The following is a 27,481-nucleotide window of genomic DNA, read 5'->3' on the forward strand; positions in this document are numbered from 1 at the left end:
CATGGCGATGCGCCTTCAGTATTTGCTCTTAAACATCAATGTAGCCATATTTCATGTAGGAGTGAAGCTGGATCGAAGCTGGAGCAGTAATAGTGTGCACCACGAGTACTGTAAATTCTCAACACGCCTACTCATTAACACTTACAGTGTACTATCACCTCGCTTCTTTCAGCAAACCACAACACGCTAAAGACATTTTTAAATTGTTCTACCTATTTATTCCACACCAATAAAACTGCACCATCTGTCATCAATCTGTTAACACTCCAGCTGACATTAAAATAATTAGATAATGATTTAACAAACACCTCCATCTGTACCACGATTTCAGCAAAGCAACTTGCAATTCAACAGGACTGCGGATGTTGAGCATGCAATTCATAAATCATCCAGTATTACAAAATACTGCTGTCAAATGGAACCAAAATGATTCTACTATCACTTTTTCAATCTTATTTGTTTTTAAATCAATCTTAATCCAGAACCTAAATTTTGTTCACATGCTTCCTAGTGCCAAATCTCAGTTTCTGTATTTCTAATCAGCCAAAATCCAGAAAAGTCCAAATTCTAAAACTACCTCTGCTTCTGGTCTTCAGATTCAGCTTACAGTTCACGTCACTCTTTTACTGTAGTGAAGTCACAACATATCCATTCAACACATGACAACAATCCTTTTGTATAGTTTCTATACATGTTAAGGTGTTTGGATGATTTACGATGGCTATTTTATAAATCTGTATCTTCTGCAGTATATGATTACATAATTAGGCATGAAGTCATCGTAGCGCTTCAACCGGAAACTTGATGTAAATCTTAAAGCAGAACTGTCTATAGTGAGGCAACAGGACAGGTCGATCTTGTTGCTAAGCAACCTAACTTTCCCAATGCATGTGCTTAGCTTTCTAGCTTTTGTCACTTTCTTTTACCAGCACACAGAAAACTTACATGAGATGTTTTAATCAAGTACCAAAATCAGCTGATTTCAGGGTTTAGGGGATTGTTAAAAGACACAATCATATTTTATTAGGATGCTTAATGATCTAGGGATGAGATAAAATTCATTTCTAATGTAATATGGATAGCAGGGCAGTTTAGTCAGTTAACTTTAGGGCTCAAAGTATCAGCTAAATTCATAAAAACGTGAATGCTGTTGCTTACACGGTTGCTAACGTGTGACCAGACTGTAGGGCTTTGATTGATTTATGATCCTAAAAGACGAGCTGATTCTTTCACATGCATGACAGTGTAGAAAGTCAATATTGATTCAAATGAATTCTGCAACATTGTTCATGGCACGGACATGAAATTGTTGCATTTTTCCTCAAAGAATCTGGGTGCAGAATGCCAGAAAGCGCCACACCATTAACCTGTTTCTTTTTTGCCATTGAGCACCTCTTTCTCTAAAGGTCTTTGACCAACTTTGATGTCACGTTTGCTCTAAAGCAGATATGTAGCAGGAGGAAAAATGTCAGTGAACCTTAAGTACATCTATAGCACATGTTACATCAGTGAAATGTATTAAAAATATATGAACAATCTGATACTTCAGATTTAGAGTATCAGGTGAAAATGATCCCTTTTACTAACACTCTGTCTTGGATCAATGCATGTCTATTAGAATAAGCCTTAAAGGTCTATGACTGATGCTTTACTCCAGCTCGTAGAGAGGTTACATTAGTGGCCATATCATTATGATTCACACTGACAAGACTCTCTTTCTGCCTCTGAGCAAAATGCCATTACATGTGCTCTTATACGCATACAAGCATACATACACAAAGACACACACAGTAAAAACCACTAGAGCAGGTACATTCCAATATTTTACATCTAATTTTACTATACTGTCGCACATGCTTTATTGATAAAAAGTGTAACAAAGTGAACACTAAAGTAATGTAAAACAGAAAGATGAAGATAACGCTCAGTAGCAAACAGTTCATTACAAGCACTCACTAAACATGCTAATCAAAAACTAGCACCCTGTGTCTTACAGCTCTTCCTGGCAACATTAGTGTAGCTGTTCAACTTTGGTCATTTTAATATCCTGACCCACTACGACCCTGAGCAGGATACAGAAGTGGCAAATAATGACAATGAAATAAAATGCATAATAAAGTTATCTCTGGATGTATCTGTACATAAAGCTGGTGCATGTATTCTGAAGGTGGGTGAGTCTGTGTTTTAAATCCGCACTCCCATTCTGTACAGGCTGTAGGTATGCTCTTAATCAGAATCAAGCGACAGATGCTGGAAATGAATTTAAATGATATTTTTAACAACTTTGTTGGTTATTGGTTGACAGGTTAATCACTGACCTCCCTTCTCTTAAATTAAGAAATCTTTCAGTAACACTGAATAACATTCAGTTTTATTTTCCCTGCTTTATTTTCCATAAAATTATTAACATGATTTATCTCTGGTTAAAACCCCTGCATAAAAACTACATGTGTACGATGTAACTGAGACTGCGGCAGATCAAATATCGAACCGGCATTCAATATGTGAGGCTTTTCTGATGGAGGAAGGTTCTTCTAATGAGTCTCTTAGGAAACTCACTGCCCTGCATGACCTACATCATGAAAGGCAATAAAAGGGTCTGATGCCAGATAATGTTTCATGTACTAGAGGCCGTAAATGGGAAAACTTTTAGAATAAATAAGACAACATCAGAAATTTGAGACTAAATATTTGGTTATAATATTTTCCAGAATAAAAAAAATATTTCTTTAACAAGTCTCTTTCAAGCATTTGTTTTGGTGTATCACTATATATAGCATATTGAGACACCTTACTCATGCTATTAGATAACCAGGGATACACATACATAACCTGAGGTTTTAATCCTCATCAAAAATAGCAAACCTTTTTTCTCATACAGTTTTCCATTGATAAAAGCACCACTCATTCCAGCGTGTCTATTTATCCTGCTGGTGTTATTACTCCGGTTGCACACCGCCTCTCAGGAAAAGCATTACTGCTGTAAAAACACGCCATGGAAAACTCTACACGGCCTATTCCAGCTGATCACATTTCACAGTAATATTTCATTACTTTTAATATGTTTTTTCTCCTGTAAACCAGGGAAACAGAAACCCTGCAGCATAAACACTGAGGTCTTCATGGATGCTGGTAAGAAGAAATCCAAGCATTATTGCATTAGGACTTCTTAAAGACAACTAGGTTACTGTGATTAAATAACACAATTAGCATCAATTCTAAAGCTGCTGATCACATTAACAAGCTAAATTCATTTTAAATCAGCCGGGAACTGTGTACGAGTGAAAAGGTTACTGCGTATTACATTGCTTTGATGTGTTTCTAACAAAAAACATAATGACTCTTTAAAGTGAATTAAACTTGACAGGAGTTATGAAGGTCATTTTAAAGAATAAAACGGCTACAAACTAAAAGCTCTGACCAATTTGTTTGTTCTATTTTCTTTCTTTGTTGATATCATTAATTACTAGCAACAACAAAAAGCAAGTTTTAATTATTTAAATGAACTTAGCTTTGAATAATAGTAAAAATAGTAAACACAACTTTAGAAAATAGAAACAACAAACTTTTAAACTATTTGCACAGACCAAGGAGTTAGCCAAATGAAAACACTGCAAATATTAAAAATAAATGCCAAATCAAGCCAGTATGTAAGTGTGAAACGAGAGTAAGCTGTCAGTTAGGTAACCTTAAGTAAGCTATCTTGAAGGATGTTGTTCATTTTATTAGTAAAAAAACACAGATTAGTCCAGGCTGCATCACACCTCAAGGTGCATCAGCCAACATTTATTTTCTATATATTATATATATATTCTTTATTGTAAAAGGTAAAGTAAAAACCTTAATATTTTTCATATTCCATGTGAGAACATAACACTGGGAGACAGAAATCCTACACAGTGTGTGATGTGATGATTCTCAGTGATGCTCATGCTAAATCTGAAGTTTTGCAATTAAACTAGGTTTTTAACCTTCCTGTAAAATGTGCAGCATATTAAAAATAATAAATATTTGCTCAAATACACTGTGGATGTAGTGGTACTAGTAAAAATACTTACACAATAAATAAATAAATAAATGCTTACACAGAAATGCCAGTGCACAAGACCGTATCATGAGATTTAGTTACCAAGTAAATAAGAACTTTTTGCCATATCAGCATCCTCCTACCTATACTTCATGCCTGTCCTCACACTCTGGTCACTGGAGGATGGCACGCTCTGGACCGACAGCTGTCCGAGGCTGCGCGCCACCATGGCCACAGCTCTGAACTTGCTTCGGGTGCCGGCATTAGGGCTGTTGACATTTTGTCGGTTCAGCCGCTCATCCGTGCTGCGGCTCATTGAGCGATGGTCCGTACATACAAAAGATACCTGCATCCTGATCTAGGGTATTCAGGACAATTACAACCAGGCAAAATTTCTCACAAACGCTTTCTACAAAATTCCACCAAGACAGGCTCAACAGAATATAAGTGAGTCTGTAGCCGTCTCTTGTTGTTTCACCTAACCAGGAAGAAATCTAAATTCTAATCTGCTCATCAGTCCTTCAAGGCTACAGTGCACAAACAAATGTCTCCCATGTCGAAGCCATCTTCACTTGCACAATTTTCTTTATCTAACAAGTCAGGCACGAAGCTCTGCGAACACGCTCCAGATCACACATTACATGCACTTTTGCACTCTCAACTGTCAATAGAGAGGTGCGCTTCTTTTCTAATTCCTCTTCTTAGAATGTATCTGCAGCACAGTCCAGGTGTTAATTCTTGATTGTTCATGTAGATCACCTCGAGCTCTTTTCAGATACAAAAAGCGTGGTGCTGCTGTCTTCCTGCACCGTTTTGGGATCAAAGAAAAAAAAACTTCGCTAGATGGGTCTTTTTTCAAGGACCCCCAACGGAGTTCTGCAGTGAATCTGCACGTCAGTTAAAGCTCAGAAGGGATTTAAGTTATATGTGCATGCTGAGAGGAAGACAGTAAGAGACAGAGCGAGAGAGGAAAGCGAGAGTGGGAGGGACAAAAAAAGTGCTGAGAAAAAAAGAGCAGAGTGAGAGAGGCAGATATATTGCAAATGAACATAGAGATAGTGCAGTGAGGCAGAGTATATGAGAGGTTTTGTGTTTGTGGATTCAGCACCGATTCCTTGCCTACAACACAAAGAAAAGTCAAATACATTGTATTTATTACACACTCCAGTCCAGTCAAGTGTGTGTCAAAGCGGGAGTTTAGCACAAACCCCGGCAATGTGACAATACAGAAAAACACAATTTCTCTCGGTTCTCCTGACACGCTCTGATATAAACAGTTACAAGTGAAAGCTGTTTATTTCAACCATATAACAAGTGCATTCAACCCCTTAAACAACATAGTAAGTACATACAGGACATGTACAGTATTTCTGCAACCAATTACAAGAAACGAGATGCATCCTGTGGATATCAACCCACAGAAACATAAGCTAAAAATAACGCTGACAGGTCAAAGGATATTTCATAATTGGAGTATAGGATTGGTTAACGAGCCAGGAGACTGTCACACGCTTGTACAGTAATTATATAATGGGGCTGATCTAACTACTCTATTTAAAGGATAATTAAATGTGATGAGAGCAGAAACCTACAGATGTGCAGAGGTGTGAAGAATCTATCAGTTGTAAATCAAGTGTTTTGTATTCTTGCTAATGTGGACTGGTGGACGTAAGGGGTTCTTAGATGCACGTTTAAAACATGTCTTGGCATTGTCCAGATGCTGCTCTTTTCAAAACTACAACACACTTGATTAGATCAAACCGTTTTTAAACCTGTTCCTAAAATATGTCCATGTTAATTGCAGTAGTAAACCAGCACAGCTTTGGGGTAAATCACTGAAATCTACGACAGTGTGTGTTTGTGTGGCGCCAAGTCTCAGTCAAGCATACTAGCAAACTACACAAGCCAAAATGCCATTGCTTTCAGTAAGAGCAGGACAATCTGGAATCTTGTTCATTCCAGAAACATTTCTTGTGCCTGGGCTTGCAAGGTAACCGACAATTTATCATCATGAAAATGCAGAGATTAGTCTGCTGATTTCATCTGGCCTGACCATTTCCATTCATAAGGCAACACAATGTGACAGACTGATCAATGAGGGTGTGACATCCAGCATAACATCTACTCATTTAGAGATTTATCAGAGCTGGATCAATAGACGAGGCAGATCTCTGCTACTTTCCACATGAGTGGATGCTGTAGGTTTAGACTCAGCTTAGCTATTCTATTATTTGAGAAATGCAAACACAGAAGTAAATGTTTTTATATGTAATATGAAAATTCAAATCGGCCATCAGCTGTTGGCTTTTTTTTTTGGCCATTCTACCACACAGCAGTAATGGAACCAGAGTTTTGTCCAAAGCAAATGATCACCTTGTAAGCAAATGCAAAAAGAGCAAGTGTACAAATAAATTCACACAGAAGTGAACATGAAAATGAAAAGCCATTATGCAAATCATGTTAATTGTGCTGCACACTCACAGCTGCTGGACACAGTTCTGAAATATTAAATCAGAGAATTCATCCCAAATAGATGCAAATTTATACTGAATGAAATGGAGAGATAGTATGGAGACGTATGTTTACACAAACAGCGTTAGTGAGTACTGCTCTTACTGCTTTTTTTTCAAGCCTATTCAAATTGACATACTTATTATGCCAAATGCTCATTACATTTGTTTATCTAACCAAAGTTATAGTTTATATATCTAGCAAACTGTTTTTGCACTTACATTTGTAGTTAGAAAAATAAGGCTTCTTTCTACAACAATCCATGTCCAGAAAGTTTAAAATAGCGCAACTGTTTCTAATCTCTGCGTGGGAGAGGTGGCCCTCCTTTCTTGCATCACAAGCTACACATGTCGACTACATGTCGACTAGACTGTCATCTGCACCTTGCAGTAGAAGTTGGAAAAGATGCAAGTGTATGGCAAGATGCATCTCTGATGATTACTTTCTATCATCTCATGTAGGCACCAGTGGAGATGCAGTAAGAAAGGACTTGACTAGTGTGCAATGCTGATTAAACAAATTGGGAGAAAGCTGGCTAAACAATGATGGCAGACCCATTTGATGAATATCGAGTCCAACAAGAAAACAGAAACAAAATAATGTGCGTTATTACTTAAGAGGCTGCAAAAGTGTCAAGAACATAAGTCTGCACAGTTTCATTAAAATTCTGATTATTAAGTCCACATTGATACTATGAAACTGAAGGCACAAAAGTCAATAATTTTTAAAGCCATTTCATTATCTTTTGTAGATTGCCTGAAGTTAGACTCTGCAGTGAAGTCTGAACTTGTGGTTCAAAAAGGTTCTTATTCTTTTGCAGAAGAAGGTTTTTCTTGACAAAAGATAGACCTGGTTATTCATTTTCCACTCCTCAGCAGAACTAACTGTGCTCTCCGGAGGTGCAGCTTTTTTAATTAAGATTTATGATAACTCAGGCTTATCTAAAGACCTGCTTAAATCCTCTCTTTAAGCCTCACACAAAGCTTTCAAATATTTTTCATCTCACTGGCATGACCATTAAAAGAACAAAGCAATTCCTGAAAATGAGTTCAGTTATACTAAACACAACCATGATTATACAACAAGACAACAAAACAACTAAATCAGTGTTTGAGGGGTCGATTCAAACTCTTGACTCCCTATTTAAAGTCCTGCCACAACATATGAGAAGAAATAAATAAAAAATAATAAGAGTGGGCCAGAATTCCAACACAGCAATAAGAAAGATCAATCTTTAGTTATCCAAATGAAAATCCATTAATACAAAGTTTACTCCTGTCACACGCCATTCTTTCTGTTTGATGACTTGCATAAAACATTGAAGCACAACGTGGCCCCCCAGAGATGCAAATCTACAGACAGCTGGAGACACAGGCAGGGCATGTAGCGATGCAATTACTGCCAGTTCTGCATGAATTACTTCATTGTTTTAAGGAACGCAAACCAGGATGAGAACGGTACTCAGGGGAACAGCTGCTTGATAATCCTGAAGTTCTGTCTAAGTATGTGTCAAACTTATCCTGACATGACAGAGTGCAAACTGCAGTCAGAAAGTGGTAAATGTAAGCTGTAATTGTAGTGTGTTGGTATGTGTAGTTCACATTAAGGTTGTGGGTTTTTGCAAGTTTATTGGCACCTGAACGAGGGCATGTTGGGGCGTATAACCCGGGCCACTGAGCATTTTGGCAGTGCATGGGATGTCACATTAGCTGTACTGTCAGTGTGAAACATTTTCTGTGCTCGTGAATTCAATTTGGTCTCACTGCAGTGAATTGTATGTAAATATCTACCTTAGTTGATGCACTATGATAGGAAATACAGAACTGCATAAACAAAATAAGCGTCTGTAAAGTTTATTCATTACATTTTTTATTATTATTTTTAGGGCTTGATAAGCGGCAGATCCAGCAGATTGTCTCTGGAGACCAAGCAACCATTAATAATACACAGAGGAAATCAGACATGTTTAAATGTTAAAAAGAGCCAGTAGAGCAGAAGAGCACAACACTACACTGAAAAATGTAGGAAGGGAAATAAAATGAAATGCAGAAAGATGAGAAGGAAAAAGGAACATTTCTAATGCAAAGTGTACTTCAGCTTTAATCAGGCACATTTAGCTGAAGGAAACATCATTAATCAAAGCAGAACCAAGAACATCAGCAAATATTCAAAATCAGTTAATACACTGCAATCAGTTTGAACGATGCTCAGTGTGGACATTTCTACTTAGCACAGCATATTTCTGACAGTCAACATTATCAGCATAAAAATGTGATGCAACATACATGTGCAAGCACAAAGGTGTGTGTACGCAGGATCTTCATCTGGGTAAAAAACTATATCTAAGCACTGCCAAAAAACAAGATTACAGACAAATAGGGGAAAAGTATTCACTTTTGTGATACATTATAGTTATGAATCAGGTTGTTTAAACAAATTAATATTATAACTCCTTCACAAAACAGTAGACCTATCTCTATTTCTATATATTGTTATACAACCAAAAATCAAAAGAAACATGATATGTTTGCCTAATCATATTACTCTATTCCCAGACTCTGGGGCAATGGCTTTTACACACACACTGTAGACCCCACCCTGCTGTTTACAGGCACAGACAAACTGTTTAAACCTGGTTGTGGTCTATTTTTCATACTTTAGACCCTACACTGCTTAACAGAATGTGTTTTCTTTAAGTCAATGCAACATCTGATAAAAAAATAATAAATAGGAAAAAACATCTAAAATAGTTCAGTTATTGCCTTTAGTAATAAAATCAGTTAGATCAATACCATTTAAGCATGAAATTTCAACCTCATGAGGTGGGGTCAATCACTGATGCTCTAACTCAACCTTTAAATGGAGCAGTGGACACTTACTGGCACTTAGTGAAGCACAACCCCACTAAGTGCGTTTTGTAGGGTATATCAGCTACACAGCTTTTGCTTAGCCAAGATGATATAAAAGCTGTTGTTGAGCACATCAGTCCCCTTCCACAGAGAAATTTCAGATCGTAGTGTAAGATCACTCGAAATATTTACTTTACTTTATCTCACAGTCACGCTGCACCAAATCCACCATCAGTGACCTGAAGTGATGGGTGCAAAATAATGCTCTGAAACAAGCACTGGCATTAAACTAAAAATAAATGATGCTTTTCCTGGTTTGGACTGCCACCTAGTGGTTATACTGGCATTCGCACAATTATAAATAACAAATAAATTAAAATGAAAAGAAAAAAAGACAGTACAATTTTAGAACTTCATTAATCTCCCATTAATCTCATTGGCTTTACTTTGCAAAATTAATACTGAAATCTCATCAAAAATGAGTCTTTGTGGATTAAAAATATAATATACCCAAGATTACTTGAATCCAATGTAACTTGTATTGTGTGAACATTTATGCAGAAAAAACAAAGATGAAAATGCACTGAAAAGCCAAACTGTTCAGACCAACCATCTCATGTGCCAGATGGTTTATTAGCTTTAATTAAAGGCAGCCTAACAATCAGCTATAAATCTAATGTTAAAAGCAACAACATTATTAAATGAACCCACATTTAACACGTTTAAAGCTGAGCAGTGGGTTCTAAAGTTTATTATGCATATAAACGGTTCAGCTGGAATCTGCAAACAGCCACTGAAGAAATAAATGGAAAACTCTAGTCTGGATGATACATTAGAAACATGGACACCAGCATCAAAGCTGTTTGCTGAATGGTTTAGAAACTCGAGTTTTTACCCTGTTATCAGATTACTTAAATGCTTGTAAAGCCATTGATCAAATTATTGACAAAACTAGATTCTTTCTGCTGTTCTCAGAGGTGCTCAGTGAGATGGGGATTGTTCTCCTCTCACACCTGTGCATCTTCCTTTTTACTTTAGCTTAGAGACTGTGCTGCCCTTTTCTGCTGATGAAAATAAATCTAGAACTTCTAGCCTAGTGTGAAAAGAACAAGCAGGCCAGGGGAAAGTGTTACGCTTCAATAAGATTGCTGCAGACCAGGAGCAGCAACTGAGATGCTACATTATCCCATCAAGCATTTGTACTTAGGTAGCACACTATTCAAAGCCTTCATTTGTACAAAAATGTCTCCAGATCAACCACAACAAATCATTTAAAGACCCAAACAGACATCACCAGTGCTGAAAACTGAAACATATAGTTAAGCTTAAGTCTCCTGAGGCAAAAGCATAAACCTGGAGCCACACTGCAGAGTGCCAGCTGGTATAGTGCCCGAGGACTACAGTATTTTAACTTGTCTTTCCTATCATCCAGTCACAGCCCTTACCTGTACTTCATGCCTGTCTGGAAGGAGACACACTCCTCCAAGGTGAGGCCATTCATCTTGAGGAAGTCTTCCATGTTCTTGATTTGTACTGCCGTCCGTTGTTCCCTGAGCCGCTGGAGCTCAGGCTGGTTGGGTTGTCTTGGGGGCTGGTTAAGCCCCTGGTCCGAATGGTAGCGGTTTATTCCGCTCCGTATGCTCTCGCTGTATGACATGGACAACATCCTTCCTCCTCCTCCACTACTGCTACTGCTGCTGCTTTTACGTACACCGCTGCCCGGCTCGGCGGGTTTGGGGATCTGCAGGTTTTGAGAAGTGAAGGTAGGTGCGGGACGTTGTACCAACACCCCCAAACATAGTTCTGCCCCTGTTCCCCTCAGTCACTTTGCACATGCTACACACAAAACGCACACAAAATGTAAACAACCTCTGGGAATCTGGGACCAGGAAAGAGCTAGGTTAGGCCATGGGCTTAAATAGAACAGGTGTTAGGATGGGCAAAAAAAGAAATAGCGACAGAGGAAAATAAAACAGCCTTGTGTTTTCACTCTGAAAGGCTAAAAAGAGAAGGGAACAGGTACCCGGTGGACAAAACTCAGATGGGAAACATGCATCCTGTAAAGCCAGACTGCAAATGGATTTTGGAAATCCACAGAGGACAGATGTTTTTGTACAGTGTTTAGAACCAACCAATTCACAGAAAGTAAACTAATGAGTGAAGAGTTTAAAGCCTGTTAAAGCTTCCCATTAGCTCCTGGCAAGCTGACAGAAAAGTTATATGCACTGTTGGCTTGTGCAAAAGCTGAAGTAAAGTAGTAATGGAAAAATCTTCAGGTTGTAATCCCACCGGTCACAATAGTTGCACAATCCTCCAATCGTGGCCAGTTCCTCTCCTCTAACTGAATCCTTTCTTGGGGTTATACTTGCACATGCCACCTTCACTTCACAAGATAAGCCTGATAGAGCTGATTAAGACAATACAGGATTGTTAAGTGTAAATGAAGCTTCTATTTATCATTATATGGTCATTAAATGCTACCTGTGCCATCAGTTGCATCTGCTCAGGAGCGTGTTTGTTTAAGTCAAACAAGAAAACTTTTTTCCACTGGGATTCCCCCTTTTATCTCCATAGTCATTTCCGATTCCCAATTGTGAATCCACTACCGCAATCTAATTAAGGAAAGCCAAATAACCACATACTCCCTCTGACACGTATCTAACCTGTGGCCACTTCTTAAGACCTGCCAGTGTGGGGTTCTCACAGAGAGCTGTACTGTGTACCGAGAACCGCACTAAGCTCCATGTGACTCTCTCTCACTCGCGCAGGTGTCCGGACTGGTCCTGGTGAGCGCGTTAGACAACTGTGCCACTCGAGTACCCAAGCAAGCTTTTAAAAAAAAACTTTTAAACATATTAATCAATTAAATGATAAAAAAAGAAAAAAATTAATAATGATTCAGTATAAGCCTGTGGGTTACCAATTACCATCAACCAATGATGGTTGGTCACAAAGCTAAAAAAATAGCAAAACTTGCGTCTCTACTTTATACCGTACACATTTTACTCATAGCAGCCTAGATGTTGTAACGTAAGGTAATAAAGAAAATATTTACTAAATTGGTACAGTTGTTGTAAGGTACTGTATAGCTAAAATAAGCTTTCCACTTTTCCTGATTTGTGATTAATACTCATTACTATTAGATTAAAACACTTTGGTTGACCTAATTAATCATTTTTATTTGGAATTTAAAGGTTTCACGTTTTCTTTAAACAGGTAATTGTTATAACAGTTCTACCAAGCCATTTCATAAGTCTGAGATGTAACTGTTCATTAAAAAACTAAAGATATCACGACCATCATTTAAACTTTGCATTTGTTCACAGTAAAAAGTTAAAAAGAGCAAACTTCTTCTTAAGATTTCATAAAAATAAAAGTAATAACATTTTATAGCAAAAGAAGAGAGTACTTTTTGAACTTGAGGTGCACATTAGGGTTCTTGTTTTCCACTTAGCTCTGAATGTGCAGAGGACGTTTTCATTTAGTCAGTTATTGATTCTCTGAAAGTGTGCAGAGTGCACTTTACCATCACTCCTCTATCCTGCAGATTGCAAGTCTATTGCACAGGCACAATATCTACACCATAATATAAAAACATTAGAAAGTATCTGCAGCACAAGTGTAAACTCACAGCAAAAAGATCTCTTATTTATAAACAATGTTAAATTATAACAGCATCACAAAGCTCACTGACTGCACCTATACCAACTGAAAATATCACCTGGGAAAAAACACTCTCCATTTAGGTAAAGAAATGTTGGGATCCATCTGTAGCTATGTAGGTAGCGGGCAATACAAATAAAATCATGCAAAGGCAAAGCACATAGTGATAAGGCATAGCCACATGCAGGACAGACACAGACGCTGCCAGCACTCAAACAGGAACGAAACTCACCCGAGGTCTTGGGGTTCTGCTCATGAACGAGGCTTATAGGTGCCAATCTGGCCTTATAAAGTCAGACTGCAACCAGCAATGCAGTGATCCACCCAAACTGGGAGTGTCTTTCTAGCAAGCATCTAAACCAATTAGTAAGGGAAAGCGTATCGCCCACCCTCTCTAGATCCATCACCCTTCCTTTTTCCTGCTGGACTCCATGAAGGCAATCCATTTGTGTCATTTCTAGAGGGAGGGGCATGCTTATTTCTGCAAACCACAGCAAATATTATCTGGGCTAAATTATTCAGAGGCTTTTGTGCTAAAAGCTTTTGACTGTTCTTTCAGAAGAAACGATATTTAGTGTCCGCTTAGTTTGCAATGAAGCCTGTATGATCATATAGATCCATATCAACTAATTTCTCCCATATTCCCTTCCCACTTTTCACACTCACAAACGGAAGCATTGCAAAGAGGTGGAATAATCTCAAGGATGTTAAACTCACTCACTCACTCAAAACATGCAGCTGTTACATGAGAATTGAAATGAATTCTGCATCAGATAACCTGTTATATTTACCACATCACCTGATTAACGATTTGTACAAATCATCAGACCATGTACAAGATCAGAAGAATATGTGCTACTAACACAAATTCACCTAAACCTTTGCAAACCTGCACATACAAGTCTTTAAAAACATCCAGCACAGATCCACTTTAAATTAAGTACATTGCAGCAAGGCTAAAGGGATGATTGAACACAAGTAATCCTTTTTTCCTACCACCTTCTCTCAGTGTAATGCCCTTCAACAGGCTGATCAATTTCTCATAAGCTATGCCGCTGGTTGCCAGCAGAACATTTTAAGTTTAAAAGGCAAAAAAGTGCAAAGCAGTTAAATTAAAATTCAATAGTAAGGTCATTATCTACACATCTCTAAGGCAAGAAGTTTTTAAGCCTTATTCAGCACAGTACTGCTTTATCATGCTCCTCAAAAACAAACAAAATTACTAAAATGAAGATGTGTGTGTGTGTGTGCGCGCGCAGAGGTAACCAGTGTCAGCATGTGTCAGATTTCCTATAAACATGTTAAAAGTGCTCTTCATTTCAGAAGTTTTACTTAGTTAGGCATTTTGAAATAGAAAGGGGTACTTGATGCAGATGATCATTGTTTAGTGGTTAAAAAAGCTTGGAAATCCCTGACATAAATGATTGACTAATAGTTAAAGAACCTCGTTATTGTTATCACAGGTCCTCACTGGACAGGTGGCCAAGTTCTTTTCAAAATGCAACATAAAAACAGCTGTCATATAAGCTTTACTCGTTTAAAATTGTTTGCCTTTTTCTATTACTTGTTGTTCTACGTTTATTATTGATTGGCTACACATGACAAGGCTCGTCCAAGAAACAAGTGTCTGTGAAATAGCTGTTGTTCTGGTAACATAATAACATTTGATTTCACGACATTTAATTGCAGTGGTACTACTTCTCCATTTACCGGAGCTGTGCTGTAATAGAAAATAAAACACCTTCTGACCAATCAGAATTGACCATTCAATAATGAAATGGTATATATGCAGTTTAAATAATAAGCCTTGTTACTGTCTAATATAGAGATCTATAGAGATCATTCAGTGAGAAATATGCAATAGTAGTGATAATCAGTTAGAAGCAATAGTATATTTACAACATTTACAGCCTGTAAAAACAGATCTGACATCGTATTCCTTATGTATTATTAGAACCATTATTCATCAGAGCTGAGTGAAATAAAGTAGAATTTGAATACTTGATTTTAATGTGTTTTTAATGAATGAGAAGAAAAAATAGATTAAGAGCTAGAGCAGCTAATCAAACTGCAATCAAATGGATACCTGTAGAATTGCAGCTGTCGTTTGGGGCTTCCATAGCGAGCACTGAGGCCAGCGGGGAATAAGAGGGACAGAAAGGAGGGCCAAGTTTAATACATCAGCAGGAAAAACAGACAGAGCAGCAGATGGAAAGATGCAGGATTTATGTACACAAGACCTGACTGAGATTAGCTTGAAGACAATACAAATAGGCAATGTGATGATAGATGGACTCACTACTGTGAACAGAATACTAAATGAAAGTAAAATAGCTCAGAAATAGTAGTAAAAGAAAAATATGCACATTTAAATCAAACCATGGAAACAAAAACCACCCAAAACACATAATAAACTGACAGAAAAACAACAACCTACACATAATGCTTTCCAGGATGTCATTATTAAGAGTCGGGTGACAATAAACAATAACAGTAATGCTGTTTTCCACTCAAGACCATTTTAAGCCTATTAACTGGTTTAGGACTGAGTTAAAATACACATGAACTGTCCATTAGTTTTGTGATATATAGATACAGTAGTACTGTCTCATTTATAAGCTTTAAGTACTGTACTAAAGAAAAACTAGTAAGCCAAAGCTTAGGTTACAGAAACATGAGTATAATGTGATCATATAGCAACACAGAGTGCAAAGCAAAAGCAAACGTAAAATCTACCAGCAGTAGCAAATCTGACTGACAATTATTCAGAAACTAGCATTAAGTGAAGTGAGAATATGCAAAACTACACCTATTAGTAGTATGAACTTTGCATGAATGTTAATAACAATGTTGGATTTGTTATTCCATTTGCAACTGAACCAAATCACAGACGCACAACACGCTGACCTAGTTACATAGAAATCTGCAGAATTATGTAAGAATAAGGCAAGTAGCATCATATTTATGTATGTCACATGTACGGTCTCTTTCCAATACTTTCTTCCACTGCTTTGGTCCCCCGGTGGAGAGGAGCCCTGTGTGAAGCAGCCAGTTGCTACTACACATTCGCCAGTGGTAGATTTATGCAGAGCGCCCTAAGACAAATGGAGGAACACATCTTACTTTCTGTATTCCTCCACCACACATGCTGGCACTGCTACCGGACAGTAATAGTCAAGAAAGCGGCCATTTAGGCTCTTCCTCTCTCAGACAGCCAACTGTGCCTGTTATGTGTCTGACTAGGCCAGTACTTAACTAGCTTTATTTTACTTTTAATAAAATATTTTGCATACAATGTTGCATCACCCTCTAATAAAGCTGATCAGCAGTGTGGCATATCAGTTATATCAGGAAGAGGCAGTGTAACATATCCTTAACAACATTATTGCAGGTATGGATGTACATGTAACTACATTACCGTAAAAAATAGCTCAGAAATGATGATGATAAATGATAATGATAAAAGGTAGGGTAACACTCGACAAACACATGTAATTCTGGCACATGCTTACTTCTAAGAAAAACCGTGTGTGTAGGACATGTAAAATCCTGACCTGTATATCATGCCAGGCGAGCCAGTCTGTCGTAGGGAAAGGCGAGCAGGAGAGTCTGTGGTAGATTCGGGATACATGGAGGCAGGAGAGTGGGGAGTGGGGAGTGTGGCCAGCCTGCCGAGAGGTTACGTTCTCTATCCTTACCACCAAGATCTGACTCTCACCTTACTGGGCCTCTAAGAACATAAAACAGTAGTATGTAAACATGTGACATAGGCTGTACTTTTACATGTAGAATCTAGATGGCTCTTATTGAGCCGTGTCATTCTTAATAACATGATAGCATGTTTTATCCAGTGTTTGTTGTTCTGGTATAAGTTCATCATCAGGTGCAAAAGTGTTATTTTTGATTTTTAAAATACTTGGTTAGTATTACATAGCCCGTTAGCCCTTGTTGTAGGCATACAGGGCAAAATGGTTGGCTTCGTATTTTTGATACTAGCACTAATCTTCTACTAGCAATGGCTAGTGAGGTGTTTAGAAATCCCAACAACACTGCTGCACCTGCACTTATATCACAACAGACACTACCACGTTATTATGATGTTAGTGTCATTGCAGGGCTGAAATGGTCCACCACCAAGAGATCATCGGGTCAGCGGTATTGTTTTCGGCAAGGTGTACAGAGCAACACATATTGTATTTGGAAAGAAATGTAGTATGTGTGGGCTGTATTTAAAAATTGTATAACCATAAACATCAGCTGTATGGTAGGTGTTGCTTAAAAATGCATAATGAATGTACCAACCAGGTGTTCCCAAGTGCCTGGTGAGGATATATATTTTTGTTGTTTGTTAAATAGCATTGTGTATTTATTTTATCATAATACCACAATTAGTTTTAGGTTCAAAAAATTTAATTCATTATATTTAAAAACAATCGATTAAGTAAAGAACCATTAAACAGAAATGTAGATAACTGATAGTTGCAGACCTACTGTTGAGGATTAAAAGACTATTGGACTCTTGAAATGCCAAGTGTGTTAGTGTGTAAGGGAGGGGGGGGGGGGGGGTGGGGGGTGGGGGAGAGAATAAAGATACTGCAGAGAGCACAAGCTGCAGTAGTTTTCACACACCACAAGATGGCACTATTCTTTTAAAATGTTGTTAAATCTGAGTCTTCACTACAATATGTTATGCAGCAGTGCCACACAATGGAGAATATAAACACACATTCTAAATAGGATGCATTACAAACTACTAATCAAACAGTGAGTGCTGTACTGGTTAGATCTGTCACTGGTTAAACCTTCGTTTTGTCCTCGCTGAGCTCCAATGAAACGCCATGTTCCTCATGAATTATGCATGAACGTGTGCCCAAAGCAGGGCACTGATAGAGACAGATAAAGAAGCAATGCCTGTACTAAACAGATAAGGTTTATTCAAGGACAATACAAATCCTCTCACATGTTTACTCACTAATCACTAAATGCCATGAGAAATGTTTCACAGTGTTACAGATTGCTTTAAAATACAAACAAAATTTTTTTTTTACCTGCACATAGAAGCCATTTTCTGGTTCCCCCCAACCAGAAAAAAATGATATACAGTGTATAAAAGTAATAGATACATTATATAGGCATGTAAGAGTTGTAAACAGCATCGTTCCTATGACACCTTTAAATGGTTTGGGAACTAAAAACTAATTCTTGCAATTTTTAGCCAAATTCTGCTTGATATGAGACTTCAGCTGATCAACAGTCTGTTGTCTTTGTGGCTGTAAGTTCACCCACACAAGAGTCAGAGTGAGTAATGTAAGCCAACATTACAGTGCTTCTTAGTGTTCAGTGAAAATAACAACCGGTGAATTTCATTAATTATATCCTGATTGATAAAACTAATAAATCTTCTTTTTGTTCTCCATGAGAAGCCATGCATACTTGCCTGTTCATTAAAATGTGTATTATTTATTCAAATAAATACTACATATAGCAAAAACAGCAACAGTAAATAAATAAATATAAAATGCTTATCTGGAGTGGTGGTTCTTAAACATTTTGGACTAAGTGCCCAGATTAATTTGAAACTTAAATTAAATTAAGTACCGTGTATAAATCATTTTATAGGAGGCCTGTGTGCAGTCGATGGTTAACCATCAAGCTTTTACTGTTCATTCAAAATATAAAACACATCAAGTTTCATAGCAACAAGTGTTTATGCTTGATAGATTAAGAACCGTGTTACGTAGTAAACGTGGCAGTGATGTGAAACTATGTGAGAAGATCCAGTTCAATTAACCAAACAATTATTTTTTTGTGGGTTGTCGGTCATTAACATTTCTATTCCAACCCTGGATAAACTGTGACATACCATCATGTGCTTTACACACTTGCTAGCTCTAGCAATGCTGTCTGTGCTAAGATTCACATATATGTACCATATAGCAACACCAACTTTATTTTTATTGCAACATATCAGTTGAGGCAATTATTCTATGTTTGTAGGAACATACTTTAAGGTCTCAGAAACAAATGAGTGTCGGATCTCATTACTTGTGACAGTGCAAGGCCAAAATGCTCCTTAAAGTTGTAAATCACGTTCCTTTAGAGAGGTACGGAGCACAGCAGTAAAGACAACCCCAAACACACACACACACACACACACACACAAGCACACACAGACGCTTATTAGATTTGTGGCTGCTATGGTAAAGAACTCAGTAATGAACACATCAGTGTGTGATGCCGCTCTGCCTCATCAAGGTGACTTTGTCCTCCCATCAATCTCCACTTAACACCAGCCCCACATTAAGAATGAGTTCTTTCCTCTACACAGAAACTTGTTAACACAGGCTATCCCACTGCTTAATCATGTTCACAGGGGAAAGAGATTTCAAAAGTTCTGTTTTTCCCCTGTGGCTGAGAACTAGTACCTGGTGTAGATATAAATATAATATGCACAGTAAATGACTTGATGCAGTAACATACCTACAAAAAATAAGCATTAAATGTGAGCCATAACTGACCTGAAGTAGCAGCCATTAGATTGTGAGCAGATATTAAGAGAATTCAAGCTTACTTTCTGAATCAGCACTTTAGATACTGTTACTCCTTCTAGGCTATTCTTTATATTGCATTATACACATCAAGAGAACAAGAATGTTAGTCATGTGATTACAACCCAGACATCCACGATTTTGTCTCTTATCTCAACAATAAACAAGAATCACTCGCACTGCTTCCGCTGCTGCAGTGTTCAAGCCCTGTGCCCGTGAAATAAAGAAAATCAGAGCATGTGTAACAGCTCATTACTGGTAAAGTGATACAGTGAGTTCATGGCTGTGGTGCTGCAGCACTGCGGAAAGAGCGAATATCAACCTGCATCAGCTTCCAGAGGCCGAGCTCAGCTTTACTGCTCTGATGTGAAGATGCAGTACAGTGCACTTAACACATTACAGCAAGAACACCACACACCACTTCCTAACAGAACAATGTTCCCTAACTCTGCTAGTTTAGTGAGTAGGAAATAAAGACGCACTAAAATGCATGACTGTACATGTAGGAATGATTCTACCTGACATACAGAATGATAGTGAAGCTAGGCTTGGTGACACACTTAATCATCACAGACACCTATAACAACCTTCACATTCTGTATTGGCTGATAATGACTGATCGAATGAATAAGTCACTGTTTCATTAATGCTGTCAAGTGATCCAATTATTTCCATATGTTTCAACAGCTTGGTTTGAACTGAAAGCAGACCTAAAGATCTCAGAAGGAAAAGGTTACAACTGCAGCAGCAATGAGGAACCCTGTCTATCTCCCTCCCTCAGGTACAGCAACTTGTGCCTGTTGGGCCAGTGACAAGATCGATAGCACAGCTGAGACTGAAACTCAACAACCTGGCCTGGTTATTAGCACCACTGAGATTTGAAATCAAGTGCTCAAGCATAAGTGCCTGTTTAGAATTCATTTTAATTTAAGAAAACCCAGGAATCTGACACCATCACTCAGTATTGCAGCTACAGCATTGAACTACTCTGAGGCATTTCTCAAGGTCACAGAGGTTATTACTGCATTCAAAAATTTAATCTGTCTATAATAAGATCTTAAGTCTGATATCTACAATGACTCCTTTTTTCAAACTGTCTCGCCCTCTTTTTATAAGATTATCTTTCATAAAATGCTTTTCCTGTTCAGCCAATGCTGTGAGGCAATTACAGCACCACTCAGCAGAGATACAACCACAAAGCTACCTTTGGTGAGAAATAACAAGAGACATGGGCAAGGGAAAAATTCCACAGAAGAAAATGTTGAATAGAGAGAAAAAAAATTCTACAATTCCATAACCCTGGCAAAAAAAGGTCAGACGATTCAGAAGGCTAGCCATTGTTTAGCAGACAAACACAGCATGCTAAAAGGTTTGCATTAGAACTCCTGCATTAAAAACGAAGTGGTTCTCATTGTGTGGATGACACATACTGAAGAGACATGTGTTACTGATAGACACTGGTAAGAAAGTGACAGCTGAGAAGCAATTGTCACCTCATGCAGGTGGGGAATTGTCTACAGTGGACTCACCTCTGGGTACTTTATTGTCCCTACAGAGAAAGACTGTGAATAAAGCTGTATGACTTTTACCCTGAACCAAAGAATTTACTGCAGATATTATGTGGATAATGAGAGATGAGAGGAAATGGTTTTTCAAAGAAACACTGGCCACAAGATGGGAGGGATACACACTGGATTAGATTCCAGTCCATTAAACTGCAACACAATCTCACTTATATCTAAAAGCATTTAAGAGTAGCCAATATACCTACTGGCATATTTTTGGGAGGTGGCAGGAAACCTGAATATCTACAAAAAAACTTGAAATCCATTGCTTCTTGAACAAAATAATCCAAAACTTACAATCACCCAGAAGATGTCAGTAAGACTTGGTTTTTGTTTTGCAGCAGAGGGATACTTTAAGAAACAGTCCGACCTACAGTAGCTTATCAGTTTAACCCCATTAACTTGCTTTTTAGCCAAAACAGGCGTTCCATCACCCTATATAATGTAATAAAGTAAAAATGAGAAGTAGTTGCTTGGAATAATAGTATTTTTTGTTTGTTATAAATGCATCAGTTTCTGCACTTACAGGTTGTTTAAATAAATTACTTTTTAAACCTTTTACACATGGAATGAATTATTAGTAATAGTACATTAATATTAATAGTATACTAATATTATCAGTAGTAATGAACATTATCAGTAATAATCTTAAATGTATGATTATTACAATTAAGATTATTTTAATGGTGGGCAACATGAACAAGCAAGCTTAACTTAAAAATGCAAAATAAAAATTACTAATCCTAAAGTCATAGCTGGCTGTGCGGTAGCAGCACTCAGTACATCCTTGTTTGTGCATTCCTCCCACACAGCATAATAATAAAGTTTGCTCTTAAATGAAACATAGGGTCCCTGATGACAGTAACTGCACAGGTCAACTGCACTGCATCACAATAGTTAGGGAAAATAACAAAGCTTTATATAAGTAGCCTATTTAAAAAAGGACACTTCTAACACTAGGAGTGTTGTATCTTGTTTGGTGTTTTACAGAGCTGAGCAACTCTGGCTACACATATACTCAGCACAGAAATGGTTTTGTTGACAGAATTTAACTGTATTGCCAATTGTTACGTGCAGATTTAATTTTTCTTATGTGTCTACATTAATACTAATAATGATGTCCTACTAACACTGGCTAGGACCACCTGCTGCTCTAGAAAAAGTCTCAGTTCTTTGTGTCATGTATTCTACAGGCTGTTTTATTTCTACACATGCATATCTTAAATCCATAATTCCTTTTACTTTCTACACATTGTGGATTCCAACATTAAATCAAATTTTAGGACCCACAAAGTTTTTTCAAGCCTCCAGATACTTTTAATGGTTGCTAGAATGTGTAGCTTCGGTTCACCTTGTAACTACAGGGGTTGGACAAAATAACTGAAACACCTGGTTTTAGACAACAATAATGTATTAGTATGGTGTAGGGCCTCCTTTTGCGGCCAATACAGCGTCAATTCGTCTTGGAAATGACATATACAAGTCCTGCACAGTGGTCAGAGGGATTTTAAGCCATTCTTCTTGCAGGATAGTGGCCAGGTCACTACGTGATGCTGGTGGAGGAAAACGTTTCCTGACTCGCTTCTCCAAAACACCCCAAAGTGGCTCAATAATATTTAGATCTGGTGACTGTGCAGGCCATGGGAGATGTTCAACTTCACTTTCATGTTCATCAAACCAATCTTTCACCAGTCTTGCTGTGTGTATTGGTGCATTGTCATCCTGATACACGGCACCGCCATTGGATGCACATGGTCCTCCAGAATGGTTCGGTAGTCCTTGGCAGTGACGCGCCCATCTAGCACAAGTATTGGGCCAAGGGAATGCCATGATATGGCAGCCCAAACCATCACTGATCCACCCCCATGCTTCACTCTGGGCATGCAACAGTCTGGGTGGTACGCTTCTTTGGGGCTTCTCCACACCGTAACTCTCCCGGATGTGGGGAAAACAGTAAAGGTGGACTCATCAGAGAACAATACATGTTTCACATTGTCCACAGCCCAAGATTTGCGCTCCTTGCACCATTGAAACCGACGTTTGGCATTGGCACGAGTGACCAAAGGTTTGGCTATAGCAGCCCGGCCGTGTATATCGACCCTGTGGAGCTCCCGACGGACAGTTCTGGTGGAAACAGGAGAGTTGAGGTGCACATTTAATTCTGCCGTGATTTGGGCAGCCGTGGTTTTATGTTTTTTGGATACAATCCGGGTTAGCACCCGAACATCCCTTTCAGACAGCTTCCTCTTGCGTCCACAGTTAATCCTGTTGGATGTGGTTTGTCCTTCTTGGTGGTATGCTGACATTACCCTGGATACCGTGGCTCTTGATACATCACAAAGACTTGCTGTCTTGGTCACAGATGCGCCAGCAAGACGTGCACCAACAATTTGTCCTCTTTTGAACTCTGGTATGTCACCCATAATGTTGTGTGCATTGCAATATTTTGAGCAAAACTGTGCTCTTACCCTGCTAATTGAACCTTCACACTCTGCTCTTACTGGTGCAATGTGCAATTAATGAAGATTGGCCACCAGACTGGTCCAATTTAGCCATGAAACCTCCCACACTAAAATGACAGGTGTTTCAGTTATTTTGTCCAACCCCTGTAGATCCAAAGCTCAAAAATCCTTAACTGTCCAAAAGTATAAGTAACAAGTTATTTGAAATAGACAATTCTATATCTATAGATCTATGCTACAGTCCTGAATAAAACATGTTTAAATTTTTTCATGTTAAAATCATGTTAAAATTCCATACAGTTTAACTAAAACAGGCAGGCATGTTTGGTCAACCACATACATTTAAAACTAGAGATGGGACGATCGATCGGCTACGAATCGGTATCGGCCGATTTTTAATCAAAATATGCTATTGGCGATCGGCGATATTTCCTAAAAGTAGCCGATCCGATCGTGTGATATATAAAGATCACGTTAAGTTAACAGCTCAGTGGATTGATCCAGACTTTGAGCTACGAAGCACCAACCATCACATCACCATTCATCAACAATCGTACAGAAACCACAGTGAAAGCTCTTACGATGTAATTTTGCTGATTGTAATATTTACTTTAAAAAGATAATTCAACCCGGTCACATCTGAGTCGATTCTATCAGCACGTTATATAAACTCCTGGTTCACTTTGGTAAATCGTAAGCGGTTCTTACTTGTGATGTAGATGAGAACAGAAAACGTTACAGAGCCAATCAGAGGCAAAAGTTTATTCATTACCAAATTCGTTAGTTCAGGATCATCTGCTGAACTTTTAGAAAACTTTTAGCTCCTTAGACGGAACGAGTCTGACTCGGTTACAGATCTGTGGTAATAGCAGTTTAATGAAGCTTTTTAATGAAGCTTTTTAATGTAAGAGAGTCACACAAAATGTTCTGTAGTATCTGGTGTTTATTTAAAACCACGACATTTAATTAATAACAGTAAACACGGAGAGATAACTGAGAAGAGAAACTTACGCTTCACATGAAAACGAATCAACTCATGAATCAATGAATCACTTATAGCGATACTGTGAACAAAGCGTCTCTTCTAAAGGCACAAACACACGCGCGCGCGCTGCTCCGGTTTATCTTTACTGTGAGGCTCTTTTTAAGTTTATTTACTGCTAATCCACCCCCCCGATCGGAATCGGCTATCGGCCGATGTCCCTGAAAGGAGATCGGAGATTGGAATCGGTGCCAAAAACCCCGATTGGTCCATCTCTATTTCAAACAGCTAATTTGTCATAAAACAAAAAAAACAACAACAGATTTTAAGCCTCGCAGCAGCTCGCAGTAATATGAATAACAGAATTAGTCAGTATTACAGCATGACAAGCGTCTCTCCTGCACTGCTGCAGTGGGGTTGGGGAAGCCCTTGCTGGTTCTCATTCTCTCACTTTTTTTACCAAAAGCAACGTGTCGTGCTGTGCCAGCTTCACGCCTCTGCGTTTGGCATGGCTTACTGCAGAGCTATGCTCTTTCTGATGGCCTGCCAAGGACAACAGGAATGCTGCTAAGGTGTTACACATCTATGTACAGTGTTAACACCGCTGTATTTTTTCACATGTTCTTTAAATGATGAAGTCAACAAACTGCCTTTTGTTTTGTTTTTTGTTTACTAAATCTGTAACATTACATTGTCGCTATTAAAGTCCATATATGCAGGTATATCCATAGCAGATAGAAGGAATTAGATTCTACTCTACAGAATGCTGTAAACAATAATAATAATTTTACTTTTTAAGATAGTCAGCAGGAAATAGAGCAATCTTAGGAAAGAGTGCTGAGAAAAGTCGGCTCTGATGGACAAATGCTTGGATAGGCCTGAAGGCTTGTTTAAGAAAAAAACTGAGTCATTTTAACCATGCATATGAGGTCCACTGTGACCCTGTTAAGAATAAAGCATGTTTTATTGATAAATAAATGAACTTTTGAGTGAGACACAAAAGTAGTTATTCGCTTCACAAATGTAGTTTTACTTGTCAGTCATTATTTCAGGCTGTGGTTTATTTCTGTGACTGAATTTCACTGGGTGTGCAAAAAGCTATAAAACTGCTACTCCACATGAAGCTGATATAAAGGTTAAACTTGTGTGTTAAACATGGTAGATTATCTTAGGTAAATAAAACTGCAAAAAAAAAAAAGTCAAGATATAACACATAAAAAATTACACACATCACTAATAAAACTCTGTCTCCAGTCACTTAAATTTAATATTGTTTGATTAGCACCAACACCACTTAAAGTTATGCTCCTAAATCTTATCCCGTAATGCTGTACTTGTTTAATCTTTTAACGACGCACTTTCTTACTCTTACTGAGGCATATTGTTATATCAATGATGCATGTAATTCAGTCATTACTGTTTAATTACAGTAAGTAAGTTATGTATTTGGCCAATCTACCCCCCTCTGCAAATCCCATATTTAATATTTAAATTAATGAGTACTTGGATCTGTTTGAACTTATTTATTTAAATGCCAATCTCTGCTTCTACATTTAACAGAGTTTTCCAGTTCTCAGTTCAACCATGGCACAGTGTGTGTCTGGTTATGTTGGTTGCTTTGCTCTCACCACAAAAATCTATTTTTAACATTCCTAAATGCATGAAAAATACATAGGCTGTCTAACGTTGTACATGTTTACACATGTGACTCACGAACACCATTTCTATTCGGCTTTCTGCGCCACAGGAAATCCTTTCTGTAAAACTACTCTTAAAGGCCATTATATGCACTTAATCAACATTAAGTGTTGGAAAAAAAGCCAACCAGTGAATAAACACAAGTATGAAAAGAGAACAAAGTGGTCCAAGATTAGATGCTTTATGAGCAGTGGGAGCACTAACCAAAGCTTCTTTACATGTTGGTTTTGCAGATCTTACATTTGCTCATTTACACATAACACATACAAAGTGGAAATTTAATGTAGTCAGTTCACCTACCAGGAAATTTGCAAAAGGGTGACCAAAACCTGAGTGGAGGGGAGTTCTTGCTAAACTCTAAACTATCATTATCAAGCCTGGAGTTGTGTGGTTCAACTATATGATATATAAACAATAAACCATATAAATGCATTGTTTTGGTTAAAAGATCCAAATGTGTCTGTAAACAAAACTGGGGATGCAGATGGTGGATGAGAGCGCATTCCAAATCAGCACTCTTATTTTGTATGGAAAGATCTGTAGCTTCACTTTAATTGAAATGAACAGTCAGCTGTTGGTAACTGATTTTAATGAATGTGTTGGTTAACCAGGTAACCACTGACATACCTAGTTAATAATTACAAAAGTTAAGAGCTACTTAAAACTACTTGTGGATTAAGTCACTATAGCTAGCTATTCAGTGTGAAAACGTGTAGATCCTAAACCCCTGGTAAGTCAGGATTTGTCTCTCCCCTCTACTCCACAAACCAGACACACACTGAACTTGTCATTTACACTTGTCCCTTTCTATAGGGTGTCTCTCAGCATTAATCCTCAAGGTGAAGGGATAAATAAGCAGCACACACCCCTGTGATGAGAAGACAAGTGTGATAAATACAGGATGTACCATGCACCTGTGAGAACACACCTTTCTCCTGGTTCCTCCTGCACAACAAGGATTAATGAAGCAAGACATTCTTGCTAAATCTTTACCACAGAGTAATTAGAGGACAGTTAAGAATATCGCAGAGGAAAGCTTTAACACTTTGAGAGTTGATTATACTCAAGAGAATTGCACTCCAGCAGCAGCTTATGTACGCATAGAGATTTCACCTCAGAAACAATTAAACAAATACATTTCATTTTAAAAAGTATCCACTACAATCCTTCTATGCC

The 27,481-nt window shown here is 38.1% G+C and overlaps 1 protein-coding gene across 7 annotated transcripts in view; it reads right to left on the minus strand.

Annotated features, from left to right (window-relative positions):
- The window catches only part of kcnab2a (potassium voltage-gated channel subfamily A regulatory beta subunit 2a), a 56,439-nt gene that overhangs the window by 21,085 nt on the left and 7,873 nt on the right, over window positions 1-27,481 (minus strand). For 3 of the 7 annotated variants that reach the window (XM_062987030.1, XM_062987031.1, XM_062987029.1), the window contains exons 2-3: window positions 16,605-16,780; window positions 15,137-15,178 (exon numbers count right to left, since the gene is read on the minus strand). In XM_062987030.1, the coding sequence (XP_062843100.1) occupies window positions 15,137-15,178; window positions 16,605-16,681 (119 nt within the window). In that variant the 5' untranslated portion in view covers window positions 16,682-16,780. Of the gene's footprint in view, window positions 1-4,170; window positions 4,380-10,832; window positions 11,189-15,136; window positions 15,179-16,604; window positions 16,781-27,481 lie in introns of those variants that run through there. The other 4 variants (XM_062987028.1, XM_062987033.1, XM_062987032.1 and 1 more) reach the window with 3 other exon arrangements.

Source organism: Trichomycterus rosablanca, chromosome 24 (assembly GCF_030014385.1).
Source record: "Trichomycterus rosablanca isolate fTriRos1 chromosome 24, fTriRos1.hap1, whole genome shotgun sequence".
In the NCBI taxonomy this organism is placed as follows: domain Eukaryota; kingdom Metazoa; phylum Chordata; class Actinopteri; order Siluriformes; family Trichomycteridae; genus Trichomycterus; species Trichomycterus rosablanca.